Source organism: Heterodontus francisci, chromosome 26 (assembly GCF_036365525.1).
Source record: "Heterodontus francisci isolate sHetFra1 chromosome 26, sHetFra1.hap1, whole genome shotgun sequence".
Taxonomy (NCBI): Eukaryota; Metazoa; Chordata; class Chondrichthyes; order Heterodontiformes; family Heterodontidae; genus Heterodontus; species Heterodontus francisci.
In genome coordinates this window covers 16,942,392-16,962,209 of record NC_090396.1, presented here as the reverse complement: position 1 = coordinate 16,962,209, position 19,818 = coordinate 16,942,392, and the positions used below count along the sequence as shown (strand labels likewise).

General features: G+C 45.9%; 1 protein-coding gene across 1 annotated transcript in view; it reads right to left on the bottom strand.

Moving 5' to 3' along the window:
• Positions 1 to 682: 682 nt before the first annotated feature.
• The window catches only part of slc25a19 (solute carrier family 25 member 19), a 37,367-nt gene continuing 18,231 nt past the window's right edge, over positions 683 to 19,818 (bottom strand). Inside the window, exons 4-6 of the mRNA XM_068057856.1 lie at positions 15,377 to 15,560; positions 12,572 to 12,702; positions 683 to 2,586 (exon numbers count right to left, since the gene is read on the bottom strand). Of these exons, the coding sequence (XP_067913957.1) occupies positions 2,383 to 2,586; positions 12,572 to 12,702; positions 15,377 to 15,560 (519 nt within the window). The 3' untranslated portion in view covers positions 683 to 2,382. The remainder of the gene's footprint in view (positions 2,587 to 12,571; positions 12,703 to 15,376; positions 15,561 to 19,818) is intronic.

Sequence of the window (19,818 nt, the reverse complement as noted above, 5' to 3'; positions counted from 1 at the left end):
GAGGGCCTCAAGAACACAGCTTCAGCCGAGGACTACCGGCTCGTTCAATTCACGGACTGTGTATTTAAGTTCAATTTATTCTGGACTTTAATCCAACCACCAAATCCATTTTTCCCTCTGTGATCTATTTGTGTGTGTGTGATTCTCGTGTGAATGCGCAGTGTATTTTTTTTTAGTATTTTTAAATCGGGGTTAGAGTGTTAAGTTAAATAAACTTACCTCTTGTTTAAACTCAAGAAAACTTGTCCGATTGGTTCTTTCATGATCACAGTGAAGGTAAAAAGGTAAAACACTCACAGAGGTGGTGAGCACAAACACTGTTTAAAAGGAATAAACCCTGTTGCGGTCAAATAAGAGGAAGGGCAAGAGGGGCGACTGTGACCCCCTCCTCCCCCGGTCATAACCCAGTGTTTCCTACATGGACCATGACAACTGGATCTTCCTGCTCCAAGTTCTTCTCCAGGCACGAGATGTCTTTAACCCTGGAACCTGACTTACATTGTGTCCTGGTAAACATTCCTCCCTCAAGCAGACTAACTGGTCAATCATCTTGCATTGGGATCATTCTATGCACAAAGTGGCTACCCACATAAGATGTAGCTATGAGAAGCCCTGTAAAAATTCAACTTCATGCTAAATCAGGGAGGAATATTGTATAGTCAACTTCAAGCGAGACAAAAAAAACCCTCAAACTTTCCTTTTTATTAAAAGTACATAGTGCTATAAATATTTTGAGGTATAAACCTTTCACAGAAGAGGCAATTCCATTAGATACATAACTGCATAACAGCTTTCGAAAGATTCAAGGTGTTTCACTCCTTTAGCATTCACCTCAAACTTCTTTCCTTGTCACTTTACTCCTCCTGTCTTCTGGAGTTACTGAGTATTGTGGGCAGCCCTGTGTACATCACCCACGTTACCATTGCTAAAGTCTAGGCAGCAAGTGTTAGGAGGGTATTTGGCCGTGGAGAGAATCACAGCTGAGCCTGATCCCATCCATGGCCAACATGGAATATTTGAATTTTCCTCATTCGTTGCTCCAGAGACTGACTGTAGCCTCTATAACCCGATCCGCTGGTTCCACGGCAACTGAGAATCGGATCTGGCATCTTGTACCAGGTTGTTGAGGCTTGTGAGCCACAGGTAGCACTTTGGACTGATTCCTGGGATTTGTGGGGGGGGAGGGGGGGGCGGTGGGGGGAGGTGAGTGCAGTTATCTTATGAGGAAAGGTTGGACTGGTTGGGCCTGTATCCACTGGAGCTTAGAAGAATGAGAGGTGACCTTATTGAAACGTATAAGATCCTGAGGGGAGTTGACAGGGTGGTTGCTGAGAGGATGTACACACTAGAACTAGGGCACACAGTTTAAAACTAAGGGGTCTCCCATTTTTAAGACAGAGATGAGAAATTTTCTCTCTGAGGGTAGTTAGTCTGTGGAATTCTCTTCCCCAGAGAGCAGTGGAGGCTAGATCATTGAATATTTTTAAGGCCGAGTTAGATTGACTCCCTTGTCAATCAAGAATCTAAGTGTATAGGGGTAGACAGGAGAGTAAAGTTGAGGCCACAATCAGATCAGCCATGATCTTATCAAATAGCAGAGCAGGCTCGAGGGGCTGAATGCCTACTCCTAATTTGTATGTTCATATGGACACCCTTACATTGCAATACACTCAATATACATCTGAACAATTCAATAAATTAAAGTCCTTTACCCTCCCCAAAACCCAAGTTTTTTCTCCACTTCGAGTGGAACTCCACAGCTGTACAACACTCACCTGTAGAAAAGGGAGCTGTACAGTAAGCAAATACTGACTGGAGTTGGCAATCTGTAACCTCAAGAGTGTGACATTCCCAAGCTCCCTATAAATGTTTACATATATATGTTTACATATATTAGTATTTTTGCATAAAAATGAAGACAAAAAGCCAAATACATGCATCTCTATAGAAAAATAAATATTAAAATAACCTCCCTTGCAGCACTATAATTGCAATCTAGTTTGCATTCCATTGTTGGCTATATTCAGGAGTTAAATCGGAGAACAATGGCATTTTTAATCCCTCCATTAAAGGAACAGCTGAGTCTGTTGAATCCTCAAAAAGCATACACTTTACAAACCCCAGGCAGTTCAGTCATTCCACTTACACCTCCACACAAAGCTGAAAGAACAACAGTGCAAAGATTCTCTATGGAACGGACTGGGGTGGGAGGGATCCTTATGGGACACACACTTTCCCAATTGCAAGAGCTGCTTGCACATCCAATTGTGCACGCACACACTCAAAATAGAAACAGTGCCAGGTTTTGGCTGTCAAATGGATTTGATTGCTTAAAAGGAGTCAGTTGAATATCATTGAGAGAGTGTTTTGCGTTTGACCTCTTCATTCAGATGTTGCTAGCATCCTGATCCTGTCCTGTTTATGGCTTCCCAAGATATCACAGAACAGTTCGTACCAGAAGAAGCTGAATCCAGTGGAGGCGGCTGCTTTTAGCACACTGGGCGACAGGCCCTTGAAGAATCCTGTCAGGCCCTCAGCCCGAGCCACTTGATAGGCACAGTCCAGGAACCCATTGTAGGTTCGTACCTGGAATGCAAAAACAGCAAGGGGGTTAGCGGCTGCTGCTTCTCCCCCACCCTCACACCTTGTCCCAGTCCAGACACCACCCTCACACCTCACCCTTCCCCACACCTCACCACAGTCCAGCCTCCACTCCGCCACCCCTCAGTGATTCATGTGGTGGCTCACACTGCAGGAAAAGATGGTGGGCCATCAGTAAGTTTGAGTTCTGAGATACATCAGGCATTCCGCTGAGCAAATAGTGATTAGCATAATTGCCAAGGCCGGGTTGCCTCTGCTTCTGAAGCAACCCGAAGGCCCCAGGTCACCTGGCATGGGTCTCATACACCCTGTGTTTTGGATCCCCTTGGCGTGTTGAGACTCCTCCGATGGAGGCAGATCCAAAAGGCAGCTGTGCCTGACCCTGAAGCTCCAAGATGAGAGCAGCAGCAGCCAACCAGGCCGAGAAGGGCCCATGTGCACCAGAGAGTGTACAGGACTCATCAGCTACCTCCAAATGTCCGAGCGACACTGTCAACGAAAACAGTGACAACGAAGGGGGTGGCGCAGTGGTTAGCACCGCAGCCTCACAGCTCCAGCGAACCGGGTTCAGTTCTGGGTACTGCCTGTGCGGAGTTTGCAAGTTCTCCCTGTGACCGCGTGGTTTTCCGCTGGGTGCTTCGGTTTCCTCCCACAGACAAAGACTTGCAGGTTGATAAGTAAATTGGCCATTATAAATTGCCCCTAGTATAGGTTGGTGGTAGGGGAATTGAGGGAAGGTGGGGATGTGGTAGGAATATGGGATTAATGTAGGATTAGTATAAATGGGTGGTTGATGGTCAGCACAGACTTGGTGGGCCGAAGGGCCTGTTTCGGTGCTGTATCTCTCTCTGTGACTGTATCACAAACAAAGTGTATTTTCCCCAGTTTTCTCCCACTATCTGACAGTGATGCCCTTGGTTCCATGGGTGCTGTTCATTCACTGGAGCCAATCCCCTTATGCGCAACAAGACAGTAAGCATCCACACACATGACAGAGGAGATCTCCATAACTGAGCCCAATCCCACTCTCACTTGTCTCCCACACAGGTCCACATTCCAGCAGAGATCACTAAGGAGCCAGAATCCTGACTGATTTCTCCTCTCCCTCATCCAAGATGCTCAGGCCCAATGGAGGGTCCCGATGTACAAGACACTAGTTTGGCCTCAGCTGGAGTGTTGCATCCAGTTCTGGGTGCCGCACTTGAGGAAAGACGCGAAGGCATTGGAGTGAGTACAGAAAAGATTTACGAGAATGGTTCCAGGAATGAGGAATTTCAGTTCTGAAGATAGATTGGAGAAGTTAGGACTGTTTTCCTTGGAGGAGTGCTGAATCCTTGGCTGAGAAGTGGTTTGATTGAGGTATTCAAAATCATCCGAGGTCTGGACAGAGTAGATGGAGAGAAACTGCTCCCACTCGTGAAAGGATCGAGAATGAGAGGGCAAAGATTTAAAGCATTTGGTAAGAGAAGCTAAAGTGACATGAGGAAAAACTTTTTCACACTGCGAGGCGTTAAGGTCTGGAATGCGCTGCCTGAGAACGTGGTGGAGGCAGGTTCAATTGAAGCATTCAAAAGGGAATTAGACAGTTATATGAAAAGGTAGAACGTACAGGGTAACGAGGAGAAGGCAGGGAGTGGAACTGAGGGAATTGCTCTTTCAGAGAACCAATGCGGGACATGATGGGCCGAATGGCCTCCTTCTGCACTGTAACGATTCTGTGTTTGATGGCTTGAGCAGCATCTGCAACCTTTGCACAGATGGCATCAAACCTAGACCTCCTTTTCTATATGGCTCAGTACCGCACTTCAGCGTTTTACTCCGTGCTTGGGGATCTGCTCCGTAAAGTGCATTACCCATTTACTCATTTATTAACAGGTCCATACTGCCACAAATAGAACAAAACTATCCACCATAAGCTGCCCGCAACTGTTTGTCTCTCTGTATATATAAAGGAAAATTCTAAGGGAGGACCCACCATCCGTAGTTAACGAAAGAAGTTAAAGAAAGCATCAAACTTAAGGAAATTGTGTAAAGATGAGTGGCAGGTCAGATGATTGGTTAGAATATAAAGAGCAGCAGAGAATGACTAAAAGGTTAATCAGGAGAAAGAAATTAGAATGGGAGAGGAAGATAGCTCGTAATGTAAAAACAGATAGCAAGAGTTTGTACGGGTATTTAAAAAAGAAAAGAGTAAGTAAAGTGAGTGTTGGTCCTCTAGAGAATGAGAATGGGGAGTTAATAGTAGATAGTAAGGAAATGGCAGATGAAATTGAACAAATATTTTGCTTCTGTCTTCACTGTAGAGGATACAAAAAACATTCCAGTAATAGCTGTAAATTATGAGGTGGAAGGAAGAGAGGAACTTGGTGAAATTACAATCATCAGGGAAGCAGTACTAAGTGAATTGATAGATCTGCCGGCTGACAAGTCCCTGGGTCCTGATGGGCTTTAAAGAAGTGGTTAATGAGGTAGTAGATGGGTTGGTGTTAATTTTTCAAAATTTTCGAGATTCTGGAAAGGTTCCATCAGACAGGAAAGTAGCAAATATAATCCCTCTATTGAAGAAGAGGTGGATGCAGAAAACAGGTAACTATAGGCAATTAGCTTGACATCTGTCATGGGGAAGGTGTTAGAATCGATCATTAAGGAGGCTATATCTGGGCACTTAGAAAAACTCAAGGTAATTGGGAATAGTCAGCATGGTTTTGTGAAAGCGAAATCATGTTTAACCAATTTACTGGAGTTCTTTGAAGGAGTAACATGTGCTGTAGATAAAGGGGAGCCCGCTGACGTACTGTACTTGGATTTCCAGAAGACATTTGACAAGGTGCCACATAAAAGGTTATTGTGCAAAGTAGGAGCTCATGGTGGAGGGGGTAACATATTAGCATGGATAGAAGATTGGCTGGTTGGCGGAAAACAGACAGTATGCATAAATGGGTCCTTTTCTGATTGGCAGGAGGTGATGAGTGGAGTCCCGCAGGGGTCTGTGCTGGGACCTCAACTTTTTACAATTTATATCAATGATTTAGATGAGGGGAACTAAATTTTCAGATGACACAAAGATAGGTAGGAAAGTAACAAAAACAAGAAATGCTGGAATCACTCAGCAGGTCTGGCAGCATCTGTGGAAAGAGAAGCAGAGTTAACGTTTCGGGTCAGTGACCCTTCTTCTCCTTTATTACGAGAGGAATTGGAAATAAAAGTAAGGATGTTATGCTTCAGTTATACAGAGCATTGGTGAGACCACATCTCAAATACCGTGTGCAGTTTTGGTCTTCTTATTGAAGGAAGGATGTGAATGCATTGGAGGCAGTTCGGAGGAGGTTTACTAGGTTGATACCTGGAATGAGTGGATTGTCTTATGAGGAACGGTTGGACAGACTGGGCTTGTTTTCACTGGAGTTTAGAAGAGTGAGGGGAGAACTGATTGAAGTATATAAGACCTTGAATGGTCTTGACAAGGTGGATGTGGACAGGATGTTTCTTCTTGTGGGTGAGTCCAGAACTAGGGACCACTGTTTTAAAATTAGGGGTCGCCCTTTGAGGACAGATATGAGGAGAAATTTTTTCTCTGAGGGGTGTGCGACTTTGGAACTCTCTGCCTCAGAATGTGGAGGAGGCGGGGTCACTAAATATTTTTAAGGCAGAGGTAGATAGACACTTGTTAGGCAAGGGAATCAAGGATTATTGGGGGCAGTGAGCTTATTGAATGGCAGAGCAGGCTCGAGGGGCCAAATGGCCTACTTCTGCTCCTAATTTGTATGTTCATATTTTTACGCCTCGGAAGTTCTGTGTGAATGAAAGAAATTAAATCCACCAAAGCTTTTCACAAGGAGAATCCCAGACATGGAGCAGGGAGGGAACCAGTGCAGGGGAGCTATATACAGGGATGGAGTACCAGACCCTGAGCTGTGAAGGGACCAGGGTAAGGGAGCTGTATATAGGGACTGAGTACCAGATAATGAACAGTGAAGGGAGCAGGGTAAGGGAGCTGCATATAGGGACTGAGTACCAGATAACGAACAGCGAAGGGAGCAGGGTAAGGGAGCTGTATATAGGGACTGAGTACCAGATAATGAGCAGTGAAAGGAGCAGGGTAAGGGAGCTGTATATAGGGACTGAGTACCAGATAATGAACAGCGAAGGGAGCAGGGTAAGGGAGCTGTATATAGGGACTGAGTACCAGATAATGAACAGTGAAGGGAGCTGTATATAGGGACCGAGTACCAGATAATGAACAGTGAAGGGAGCAGGGTAAGGGAGCTGTATATAGGGACTGAGTAGCAATAATGAGCAGTGAAGGGAGCAGGGTAAGGGAGCTGTATATAGGGACTGAGTACCAGATAATGAAAAGTGAAGGGAGCAGGGTAAGGGAGCTGTATATAGGGACCGAGTACCAGATAATGAACAGTGAAGGGGGCAGGGTAAGGGAGCTGTATATAGGGACCGAGTACCAGATAATGAACAGTGAAGGGGGCAGGGTAAGGGAGCTGTATATAGGGACCGAGTACCAGATAATGAACAGTGAAGGGAGCACGGTAAGGGAGCTGTATATAGGGACTGAGTAGCAGATAATGAGCAGTGAAGGGAGCACGGTAAGGGAGCTGTATATAGGGACTGAGTACCAGATAATGAGCAGTGAAAGGAGCAGGGTAAGGGAGCTGTATATAGGGACTGAGTACCAGATAATGAGCAGTGAAGGGAACTGTATATAGGGACTGAGTACCAGATAATGAGCAGTGAATGGAGCAGGGTAAGGGAGCTGTATATAGGGACCGAGTACCAGATAATGAGCAGTGAAGGGAGCAGGGTAAGGGAGCTGTATATAGGGACTGAGTACCAGATAATGAGCAGGGTAAGGGAGCTGTATATAGGGACTGAGTACCAGATAATGAACAGTGAAGGGAGCAGGGTCAGGGAGCTGTATACAGGGACTGAGTACCAGATAATGAACAGCGAAGGGAGCAGGGTAAGGGAGCTGTATATAGGGACTGAGTACCAGATAATGAACAGTGAAGGGAGCTGTATATAGGGACCGAGTACCAGATAATGAACAGTGAAGGGAGCAGGGTAAGGGAGCTGTATGTAGGGACTGAGTAGCAATAATGAGCAGTGAAGGGAGCAGGGTAAGGGAGCTGTATATAGGGACTGAGTACCAGATAATGAAAAGTGAAGGGAGCAGGGTAAGGGAGTTGTATATAGGGACTGAGTACCAGATAATGAGCAGTGAAGGGAGCAGGGTAAGGGAGCTGTATATAGGGACCGAGTACCAGATAATGAACAGTGAAGGGGGCAGGGTAAGGGAGCTGTATATAGGGACCGAGTACCAGATAATGAACAGTGAAGGGAGCACGGTAAGGGAGCTGTATATAGGGACTGAGTAGCAGATAATGAGCAGTGAAGGGAGCACGGTAAGGGAGCTGTATATAGGGACTGAGTACCAGATAATGAGCAGTGAAAGGAGCAGGGTAAGGGAGCTGTATATAGGGACTGAGTACCAGATAATGAGCAGTGAAGGGAGCAGGGTAAGGGAGCTGTATATAGGGACTGAGTACCAGATAATGAGCAGGGTAAGGGAGCTGTATATAGGGACTGAGTACCAGATAATGAACAGTGAAGGGAGCAGGGTAAGGGAGCTGTATATAGGGACTGAGTACCAGATAATGAACAGCGAAGGGAGCAGGGTAAGGGAGCTGTATATAGGGACTGAGTACCAGATAATGAACAGTGAAGGGAGCTGTATATAGGGACCGAGAACCAGATAATGAACAGTGAAGGGAGCAGGGTAAGGGAGCTATATATAGGGACTGAGTACCAGATAATGAGCAGTGAAGGGAGCAGGGTAAGGGAGCTGTATATAGGGACTGAGTATCAGATAATGTGCAGTGAAGCGAGCACGGTAAGGGAGCTGTATATAGGGACCGAGTACCAGATAATGAACAGTGAAGGGGGCAGGGTAAGGGAGCTGTATATAGGGACCGAGTACCAGATAATGAACAGTGAAGGGAGCACGGTAAGGGAGCTGTATATAGGGACTGAGTAGCAGATAATGAGCAGTGAAGGGAGCACGGTAAGGGAGCTGTATATAGGGACTGAGTACCAGATAATGAGCAGTGAAAGGAGCAGGGTAAGGGAGCTGTATATAGTGACTGAGTACCAGATAATGAGCAGTGAAGGGAACTGTATATAGGGACTGAGTACCAGATAATGAGCAGTGAATGGAGCAGGGTAAGGGAGCTGTATATAGGGACCGAGTACCAGATAATGAGCAGTGAAGGGAGCAGGGTAAGGGAGCTGTATATAGGGACTGAGTGCCAGATAATGAGCAGGGTAAGGGAGCTGTATATAGGGACTGAGTACCAGATAATGAGCAGTGAAGGGAGCAGGGTAAGGGAGCTGTATATAGGGAACTGAGTACCAGATAATGAGCAGTGAAGGGAGCTGTATAAAGGGACCGAGTACCAGATAATGAGCAGTGAAAGGAGCAGGGTAAGGGAGCTGTATATAGGGACTGAGTACCAGATAATGAGCAGTGAAGGGAACTGTATATAGGGACTGAGTACCAGATAATGAGCAGTAAATGGAGCAGGATAAGGGAGCTGTATATAGGGACCGAGTACCAGATAATGAGCAGTGAAGGGAGCAGGGTAAGGGAGCTGTATATAGGGACTGAGTACCAGATAATGAGCAGTGAAGGGAGCAGGGTAAGGGAGCTGTATATAGGGACTGAGTACCAGATATAGAGCAGTGAAGGGAGCAGGGTAAGGGAGCTGTATATAGGGACTGAGTACCAGATAATGAGCAGTGAAGGGAGCTGTATATAGGGACCGAGTACCAGATAATGAGCAGTGAAGGGAGCAGGGTAAGGGAGCTGTATATAGGGACTGAGTACCAGATAATGAGCAGTGAAGGGAGCAGGGTAAGGGAGCTGTATATAGGGACTGAGTACCAGATATAGAGCAGTGAAGGGAGCAGGGTAAGGGAGCTGTATATAGGGACTGAGTACCAGATAATGAGCAGTGAAGGGAGCTGTATATAGGGACCGAGTACCAGATAATGAGCAGTGAAGGGAGCAGGGTCAGGGAGCTGTATATAGGGACCGAGTACCAGATAATGAGCAGTGAAGGGAGCAGGGTAAGGGAGCTGTATATAGGGACTGAGTACCAGATAATGAGCAGTGAAGGGAGCTGTATATAGGGACCGAGTACTGGATACTGAGCAGTGAAGGGAGCAGGGTAAGGGAGCTGTATGTAGGGACCGAGTACCAGATATTGAGCAGTGAAGGGAGCAGGGTAAGGGAGCTGTATATAGGGACCGAGTACCAGATAATGAGCAGTGAAAGGAGCTGTATATAGGGACCGAGTACCAGATAATGAGCAGTGATGGGAGCAGGGTAAGGGAGCTGTATATAGGGACTGAGTACCAGATAATGAGCAGTAAAAGGAGCAGGGTAAGGGAACTGTATATAGGGACTGAGTACCAGATAATGAGCAGTGAAGGGAGCAGGGTAAGGGAGCTGTATGTCGGGACTGAGTACCAGATAATGAACAGTGAGTGGGATGAGGCCAGAGGTAGGGCAAGAGGAACAGTATACAGCATGTGACACAGTTCACCATACCATTCACCTCTAATGCCACTCCCACTTTGTTCAGCTGGGTGGGACTGTCGTTAACTGGTTGCATTCCTTCCAGTTGTAACCAGAAGATATCCTGAAATGGCATCTCTGTGCTCTCGGACCATTACCTCTGGAATCCCGGATGGATCTGTCCTTGGTCCCCTCCGATTTCTCATATAAATACTGCCCTTTGGCAACATTATCCAAACAGAGTCCAAATATAGGATGATGACACCCAGCTCTACCTCTTGACCACTTGGACTTTTCACACTGCTTATCTGACATCCAATACTGGATAAACAGAAATGTCCTCAATTAACTATTGAGGCCATTGTCTTCGGTCCCCACCACAAAATCTATCCCCTAGCCACTGGCTCCATTCCTCTTCCTGGCTACTGTCGTGAGGCTGAACTAGACTATTCACAACCTTGGAATCTGATTTGACCGAGATGAGTTTCCAATCCCATATTCTCTCCATGATCAAGACCACCTACTTCCACCTCCTTCAAATCACCTGTCTCCACCACTGCCTCAGGTCTGCTGCTGCTGAAACCTTTATATCTATGGTTTTATTACCTCCAGGGCTGACGGTTCTCCTGGTCAGCCTCCCATATTCCACTCTCCGTAAACTTCAGCTCACCCAAAGCTCTGCTGTCCGTATCCTAACTCACACGAAGTTCCGTTTCCCCATCTCGCCTGTACTTGCAGCATTATACCGGCTCCTGGTATGGAAATGCCTCGATTTCAAAATGCTCATCATTGTGTTGATAGCCCTCCATGTCCTCCTGCTTCCCAATCTCTAACCTCTTCCAGCTCCACAACCCTCATGCTTTCTTCCAATTTTGGTCTGTTGTTGAAGTCTCACTCAGTTTACTCCACCATTGGCAGCTGAGCTCTCCAAGCTCTGGAATTCTCTCCCTGAACCTCTCCGCCTCTCTATCGGATGCTCCTCTTCTAACTAGGCTTTTGGGCACCTGTTCCAGTACGTCCTCACGTGCCCTGGTGTCAAATCTTGTCTAATAAAACTCCTGTGAACCTCCTTGGAAAATTTTACTACGTTATAGATGGAATATAAATGCAAATGGTTGTTGAGTGGGCTCTAATGAGCAGAGAAACCTGGGACAGGGGAAAGGGAAGAGCAGGAGGCAGGACTGAGCAATATTTCGGGAGTGATTCCAGAGTGAGAGACTGAGTCACCTTCACGGCTACACTCTGGTTTCCTTGGGACAAATGTTATGGTTTACAGATATAACAAATCATTCAGGACTTTGTTGCCAAGGTGCAGTGGGATTTGCAGAACTGTCTGTCAAATGGCCCAAACTTCATGCATTTTGATGTCATCTTGACTCCTTGAGGTAATGTAGCATCATAGCATTATCCTGGTGTCAACAGACTGCAAACAGACAAACAAGCTGCAAAGAATTGTGTGACACTGCTGTAGCTGGGTTGAATCATCACAATTATTCATTCATTCATTCTCAGGCCGCGGGAGTCGTTGGCAAGGCCAGCATTTATTGCCCATCTCTGATCGTCGAGAAGTTGGTGGTGGGCCTTCTCCTTGAACCACTGATCGTGATTTTGATACAATTGAGTGGTTTGTCAAACCACTTCAGAGTCAACTATGTTGGTGTGAAACTGCAAACACATAGACCAAACTGGGCAAGGACAGCAGGCCTCCTAAAGCACATGAACCACCATTTGAGTTTTATTCCAATCTGATATATCCATGGTCTCTTTTATTGACAATCAGATTTTTATTTTTTATAAACCAAATTCAAATTCTCAAACTGCCAAGACAGGATTTGAACTCATGTTCTCAGATTATTAGTCCAGTAACAGAAGTACTGCAGACCTGACAAAGTATTAAGTGATCATAGTAGAACACACGAGAAGGAATGATTCAGCAGGGCACAGTGTGTTATCATGCATTTAATAGCAATGCTCTCAGTATTATCCCTTATGTTGTATATAATACAATACATGGTCAATTGTGCTATGGATATCCCTTAACCAGTAACGTGTACTGCAAGTGAGCCGATATGGCACAGACATGTAAGGTTCTCACCGATAACAGGGACTGAACAGATTGTTACAGTGCCTGCCCTGGGTGCTGGTGGCTATCACCTTGAAAACAAATGCCTGTGTACATTGATTAGAAAAGCAACAAGAGCAGGTACAATGTACAACAATGGACAGATCCCTCCCCGCCCTTCCGCAACCAGGGAAGGAAGAGCTCGTGTTCAAACACTGAGCTTGTCAGACCTCAGTGGCTCACGATATGCCAGTCGAGGGGAGTTCGTACATACAATGGTGACAAAGCACCAGGGGCACATGGGTCTGCAAAGCCCTTACCTGTCCAAAGGCAGTGCGTGCCTGCTCAAATCCTTCCACCTGCAGTCTCTTCTTCAGAAGGTCGAAGGGGTATGTCACTGTTTTACTGATGACCCCTGCACAGCTGCCACACACCAGATTCTCTACATTACCTGACAAAAAAGAACAAGTTAAGAATGTGGCTCGCTATGGCTCAGTGGCTTCAAGACCAGCTCCAGCGACTTGAGCACAAAATCCAGGCTGACAATCCCAGTGTGGTACAAAGCGACTGCTGTCTTTCAGAAGAGATGTTAAACCGAGGTCCTGTCAGGTAGGCATAGAAGATCCCATAGCACTGTGAAGAGCTAAAGAGACATCCCTGGTCCTAGACAATATGTACCCCTTAACCAACACCAAAAACAGATGATCTGGTCATTTATTTCACTCCTGTTTGTGGGAACTTTTTGTGCGCAAATTGGCTACCACAGTTCCTGCAGTACAATAGTGACATTTCAAAATGTGCTTTAGGCATGATGAGGCTATGAAAAGCACCTTATAAATGCAAGTTCTTAACTTTACTTTTACAATGTCCATCTTCCATCCAGAATACCACACTGGGAGATAATTCACAAACATTGCTCTGCCAAGCTGGGTAAGGGCATAACCCCTGAGACAGGATGAGAATTCCAGGATGCAATTCCTCACAAACTCCCAACGTCAGTCCCCTCGCACAAATGCCAAATGATCTTTGACTGGGAACATGAGGGGGAAATCGGGACAGAGACAGCCTCAGGGCTGGATCAAAAGCTCCTCGGCCAAAGGCAACTTGGCTGCACTATGGGGCACAAAGAGGAGATCCAGAGACAAAAAATGAAAGCTTTGACAGGTTAACACCAAAAGGACATTGCATGGAGAAAATACAAAACAGCGACATATCTCATTCATCTTCAAGTGGGACTTTGGTATGACGAACGGCAATTCCCCCTTCTAATATTACCATATTAAAGGTATTACCTTTGAAGGAGTCAAGTGCCAGGTGCAGGTTTCAGCAAGATCAGCCACAATGGGAGAGCAGCCCCTACACACTACAACCAGTGTGTTCTTTACACAACAGTCTCAGTTTTGATACAAGACATTTAGCCTCCCCTGATTTTACTGTCCCTGCTTGCCAAAGTGTCAAAGAATTTGCAGATGGAGGTCATTCAACACACTGTGCCTGTACTACCTTTTCAACTGGAGCTGTCTACACTAATCCATTCCCCTGCCCTTTCCCCATATCCTATTAAACAATATTCTAATCTCTTGTCTCGATTGCCCCTTGTGTTAAAACATTCCATGTACTAAAATCTTTTGGCTTGAATAATAAACAGCTTTAAATGACCCACTCTGCTGCTCCTTGCCCTTCTAGATGGTACAGGTCGTAGGTTTGGAAGTTGCTGTCGAAGGAGCCTTGGTGCGTTGCTGCAGTGCACGTTGTTGCAGCTGTACCCATCCAGGCAAGTGGAGGATATTCCATCACACTCCTGACTTGTTCCTAGCCTCTGACCTGCTCTTCAGTTTCTGGCCAATGGTAATCCCGCCACCCCACCAGGAGGTTGATAATGGGGGATTCAGCGATCTTAATGCCATTGAATGTCAAGAGGAGACGGTCAATGCCTAGTACTTGTGTGGCGCAAATGTTACTTGCCACTTATCAGCCAAGCCTGAATATTATCCAGATCTTGCTGCATATGGACATGGGCGGCTTCAGTATCTGAGGAGTAGCAAATGATGAACATTGCGCAATCAGCGAACATCCCACTTTTGACCTTACGATGGAGGGAAGGTCATTGTTGAAGCAGCTGAAGATGGTTGGGCCTAGGACACTGCTGCAGGACTTCCTCAGCGTGACATCCTGGGGCTGAGATGATTGGCCTCCAACAACCACAATCACTTTCCTTTGTGCTAGATAAGACTCCAACTAGTGGAGAGCTTACCCCCTACTTCCCATTGACTTCAGTTTTGCTAGGGTTCCTTGATGCCACATACTCGGTCAAATGCTGCCTTGATATCCAGGACAATCACTCCCGCCTCACCTCGAGTTCAGGTCAGTATGTAGGCAAGGAGTAGAAGGTAGACAGAGAGTGGAATCTTAGCACATTCCAAAGGTAACCAAACCAATTGAGGAGGAGAAACCATTGCAGGAGAGATGCTGGCTGGGCTGGAAAGAGAGCTGTAGCCCAATATGGAGCAAGGAGGAGAGACAGCATAGGACAAAGTGGTATACCAGGTGGATTCAGCAGAGATAGGCGGCCAGAAGTGATCACACACCATGGTAGAGCACTCAAAGGATCACTGCCCTGGGCAATCCCGATGCCTTAGACAGGAAAAAAAACACAACAATGGGTACTTGAATAAGAAAGCATGGTAGAGACAAGCCCACAGTTGTTTAGTAACAATGTGGCCAAGAGCCTCAAAGAGGAATGGGGCAGAATTTGGAGAGGATGGCAGGGTGGACTTGTTGAGATGGTGATGATGAGTAGCTGCTTTGGGTGGAGGGGGCACTACTGCTTGGTCAGAAATAGGATACCACAGACTCCAGAAACAAAGAAAGCACAACTGGTTCCAGCTTATCCCATGGCACTCTTCCAACCGAGGGGGGGGGAAAGGGGAAGGGGAGCGTGACCTCCTCCATTGCAGCTCCAGAAAGTGCCTCCCTCCTCGTCAGGATCTGAGTAAATATGGTTTCCCTTTTGCCTCCTCCCTCTCTCAACTACCCAGGACCAATGCCTTTCTACGAGATCACAACTCCCCCACCACTGAACCTCTCCACTCCCATTTAGCCAGTGCTCCAGCCAACACACTCACCCTTCCCAGTGCATCCCGGTGTCATGGCCCATTCGGAGATACGGTGAAAGATGTTGTAAAAGGCAAACTGGAGCCCAGCGTAGGGAAAGACGGCTAAGAGAGTGGGAGTAAGGCCCCGATAGAATGACAGGGATCCTTCCTTTCTGTACATGGTGGCCACTGCGTGCCAGAGACTCCTGTAAACCTGCAAAACAAATATACATCAGTCTCAGCTCAATCCAGGGTTGACCAGCACTTTAAAGCAACACACATCATTTCAACTGAGAGAAAGCTTCACTGCCTCCTACAGCCATTCTTCATGTGCAAACCCAGACATCAAGTGTTGGCACGCTTCTCGACCAGGAGGGGTATTACTTTATGCCCAATTCTGTTCCCCACCCCACCACCTGTCCCACACACTTGCCAGCTTACAGAGGAATATAGGACTGTAAACAGGATAGAAAACATAAACCCAGATAATTACTTAAAAGTAAACTGCAAGCATTGGACAAGGTAACACAAATTTGAGCTGGTAAACAATGAGTATGGGATTGATATCAGGAAGCTTCCATCACACACAGTGATGATTACATGGAACTGAACTGATAAAGCAGTGGAGGAGAAAGCAGGGCTGGAGGGCGATCAGAAGCAGGAACACTGGCCGACCCTCTCTTCGTCAGTCCAAAGTCTCGGAGGCTGGATTTCTGAATAGATGATGAGTGGCCCTCCTCATCTGTGAACACCGTGACCTAAAATTCTGAGCCCAGGAGTCCAAAGAAGTCGGCAAGTTCCCAGAAATAAACAGTGCACCTTTGTTACAAACAGAAGAGAGAATTGACATCCCAGTTCGTGCCCCTTCACTGTCCGTAATCAACGTATTTTTGACAAGGAAGATAGGTGTTTCTTAACCAGTGTATGGCCAATTTGAATAACCAGCAGCACACTTTTCGTGGGTTTAAATAAAGAGGATTATTTTTATTTACACATTCAACCCGTAAGTAACGCTACGTCACTCACTCACCACTCTCACACACTTGAGAAAGAAAGCTATTAAAAAGGATAGTGCACTTTTACAAATTGCAAGCAAAGGAATAGTTCATAAGTCATGTAATTTGTTCGTCTTGGGGAAAGGGCACTCGTTGCTGATCCGGTGAAGACTGCGTTTTCACACCTGAAGTGTAGCTAGGTGGATTCAATAGCCGGAGTTGTATATTGAAGCCATTGCAGGACTCTCTCGAAGAGGTGGATTTTCAGCAGGTCACGAAGTTAGTTGCTTGGAGAATTATCACTAGGAGGTTGGTTTTCTGTACTGGTGGACTTAAAAAGAAACAGGAGACTTTAAGATGTTATAGTCTCCAGTTCTTTTAAGGCATGATGGCACTACTTGGCCTGCCACCTGCTTTTTCTGCAGTCTGTATTTTAAAGATTTTTTTAAAAATAGGAGACCAACATGGCTGCCCCACCATGTGACTTCTCAGTTCCTTTTCCAAATATGGCAGAGGTTTAGGTTGAGTAGCCTCATCCTGTTTATTGTTCCAAGACATTCATCCTGAGGAGGGTTAAGACAATCACCTTCTTTGCTTCAGGAGAAAACCAGTCAATTCAGGAATGTCTCCCTATGGTTTCAGGATAGGCGCTGATGACACCTTTTCGTCTGGAAGGTATTCTTTTGTCCTTTAACAGCGAGTCAGTTCTTGAATACACAAGCTGAAAGTCAGCTGACCTTCAGCAGCCATCTTTGTAGCCCATGTCTACTATTGGAAAAAATTCTGAGGGGCAGGATTAATCTCCACTTGGAGAGGCAGGGATTAATCAAGGATAGTCAACATGGCTTTGTCAGGGGGAGATCATGTCTAACAAACTTGATTGAATTGTTCGAGGAGGTGACGAGGTGTGTAGATAAGGGCAAAGCAGTTGATGTAGTCTACATGGACTTCAGTAAGGCTTTTGATAAGGTCCTGCATGGGAGATTGGTTAAGAAGGTAAGAACCCATGGGATCCAGGGCAATTTGACAAATTGGATCCAAAATTGGCTTAGTGGCAGGAGGCAGAGGGTTATTTTTGCGATTGGAAGCCTGTGACCAGTGGTGTATCGCAGGGATCGGTGCTGGGACCGTTGCTGTTTGTAGTGTACATTAATGATTTAGACGAGAATATAGGAGGCATGATCAGTAAGTTCGCAGATGACATGAAAATTGGTGGTGTTGTAATAGTGAGGAGGAAAGCCTTAGATTCCAGGACGATATAGATGGGCTGGTAAGATTGGCAGAGCAGTGGCAAATGGAATTTAATCCTGAGAAGTGTGAAGTGATGCATTTTGGGAGGACTAACAAGTCAAGGGAATATACAATGGATGATAGGACCCTAGGAAGTAAAGAAGGTCAGAGGGACCTTGGTGTACTTGTCCATAGATCACTGAAGACAGCAGCACAGGTAGAGAAGGTGGTTAGGAAGGAATATGGGATACTTGCCTTTGTTAGCCGAGGCAAAGAATATAAGAGCAGGGAGGTTATGATGGAGCTGTATAAAACGCTAGTTAGGCCACAGCTGGAGTACTGTGTACAGTTCTGGTCACCACACTATAGGAAGGATGTGATTGCACTGGAGAAGGTGCAGAGGAGATTCACCAGGATGTTGCCTGGGCTGGAGCATTTCAGCTATGAAGACAGACTGGATAGGCTAGGGTTATTTTCCTTCGAGCAGAGGGGGGCGGGGGACACATGATTGAGGTATACAAAATTATAAGAGGCATAGATAGGGTAGATAGGAAGAAACTTTTTCCCTTAGCAGATGTGTCAATAACCAGGGGGCATAGATTTAAGGTAAGGGTCAGGAGATTCAGAGTTTAGAGGGGATTTGAGGAAATATTTTTTCACCCAGAGGGTGGCTGGAATCTGGAACACACTGCCTGAAGGGGTGGCAGAGGCAGAAACCCACAACATTTAAGAAGTATTTAGATGAGCACTTGAAATTCCATAGCATACAAGGCTACAGGCCAAGTGCTGGAAATTGGGATTAGAATAGATAGGTGCTTGATGGCCCGCACGGACACTGTGGGCCAAAGGGCCTGTTTCTGTGCTGGATAACTCTATGACTAGTGTCCATTGTGGTTCATTTACAACAAAAGGAAAATTCAGTTTCAGAAGATGCTAGGCTGAAGATAGTCCATGTTTAAAGTTATTAATAGGACATGCTGATACTGTCTGCATGACACCTTTAACATTAGTGCACACATATTTAAACACCAATCCTCCAACGCACCAACTCCCCAACCCAACATTATTCTCCCCTCCTCTTGCTAACATTCAGTTGCTCAAACATCAGACTCCCTCCATTACCTCACCCAAAACATCCATCTTTCATGTTAAGTGAAGACGGGGGGTCTTTGACCATGAGGGGCTGCAGACTCCGATCCTAATTCTGTCCTCACCTAGCATGCCCAATTTCCACAGCCAAGATAGCGACCAGAAATAGATGCTGATTTTCTCTTCCTTAGCCCTAAGGCCTCGGGATTAACTGTAGCACGCCACCCCCTACCCCCAACCATTCCACAGTCAACCAGTGGACCAACTGTGTCGATGTCGGGTGAGGGGCAGCTTCCTGCCGACCCTCATTGAACGCTCGCTTAAAAGTGCTAAATTGGCTGGGGATGGGAGCCAGGATGTAACATTAGAAAGGAGAAACAAGGTGCACAAAGGATTGTGAAAGACAGATAGCACGAGTGTATGAAATAGTAAGACATTACATGGGATCACAGCAAGAGGGAATGCAATACGGTCTAAATTAGGTTTACAGTGTGTGTATGTGAACGCATGGTTTGTGGTAAATTAGGTTGGTGAGCTGCAGGTGCAGATAGACACTAGGGAATGTGATGTTGTAGCAAGATCAGAGACCTGGTTCAAAAAAGGGCAGGACTGAGTACTAAATATTCCTGGATACAAGGTGTTCATGGAAGATAGGGAAGAAAAGTACGGAGGAAGGGTGGCAGCATTGAGGAGAATACTACAGTGCTGGAGAGAGAGAGAGGAGACAAGGACAGAATCTATTTGGGTAGAATTAAGAAACAGAGATACCATTACACTACGTCAATATGTCACCAACTAGTGGGAACAAATTTACAAAGAAATTATAAAGAGGTGCAAAAACTATAGAGTAGTGATAATTGGGTACTTTAATTACCCTAACACAGACTGGGATAGTAACGGTGTAAAGGGCCATGAGTTTCTAGAGTGTGTTCAGGAGAAATTTCTAGATCAGTATGTTTCCGGCCCAATAAGGAAGGAGGCATTGCTGGATCTGGTTCTGGGGAATGAAGTGAGTCAAGTGGATCAAGGGGCAGTAGCAGAACATTTAGGGAACAGTGATCATAAGTATCATAAGGTTTAGGTTAGCAATGGAAAAGGACAAGGAGCAATCCACAGCAAAAATAATAATTGGGGGAGGGCCAATTTCAGTGGGGTGAG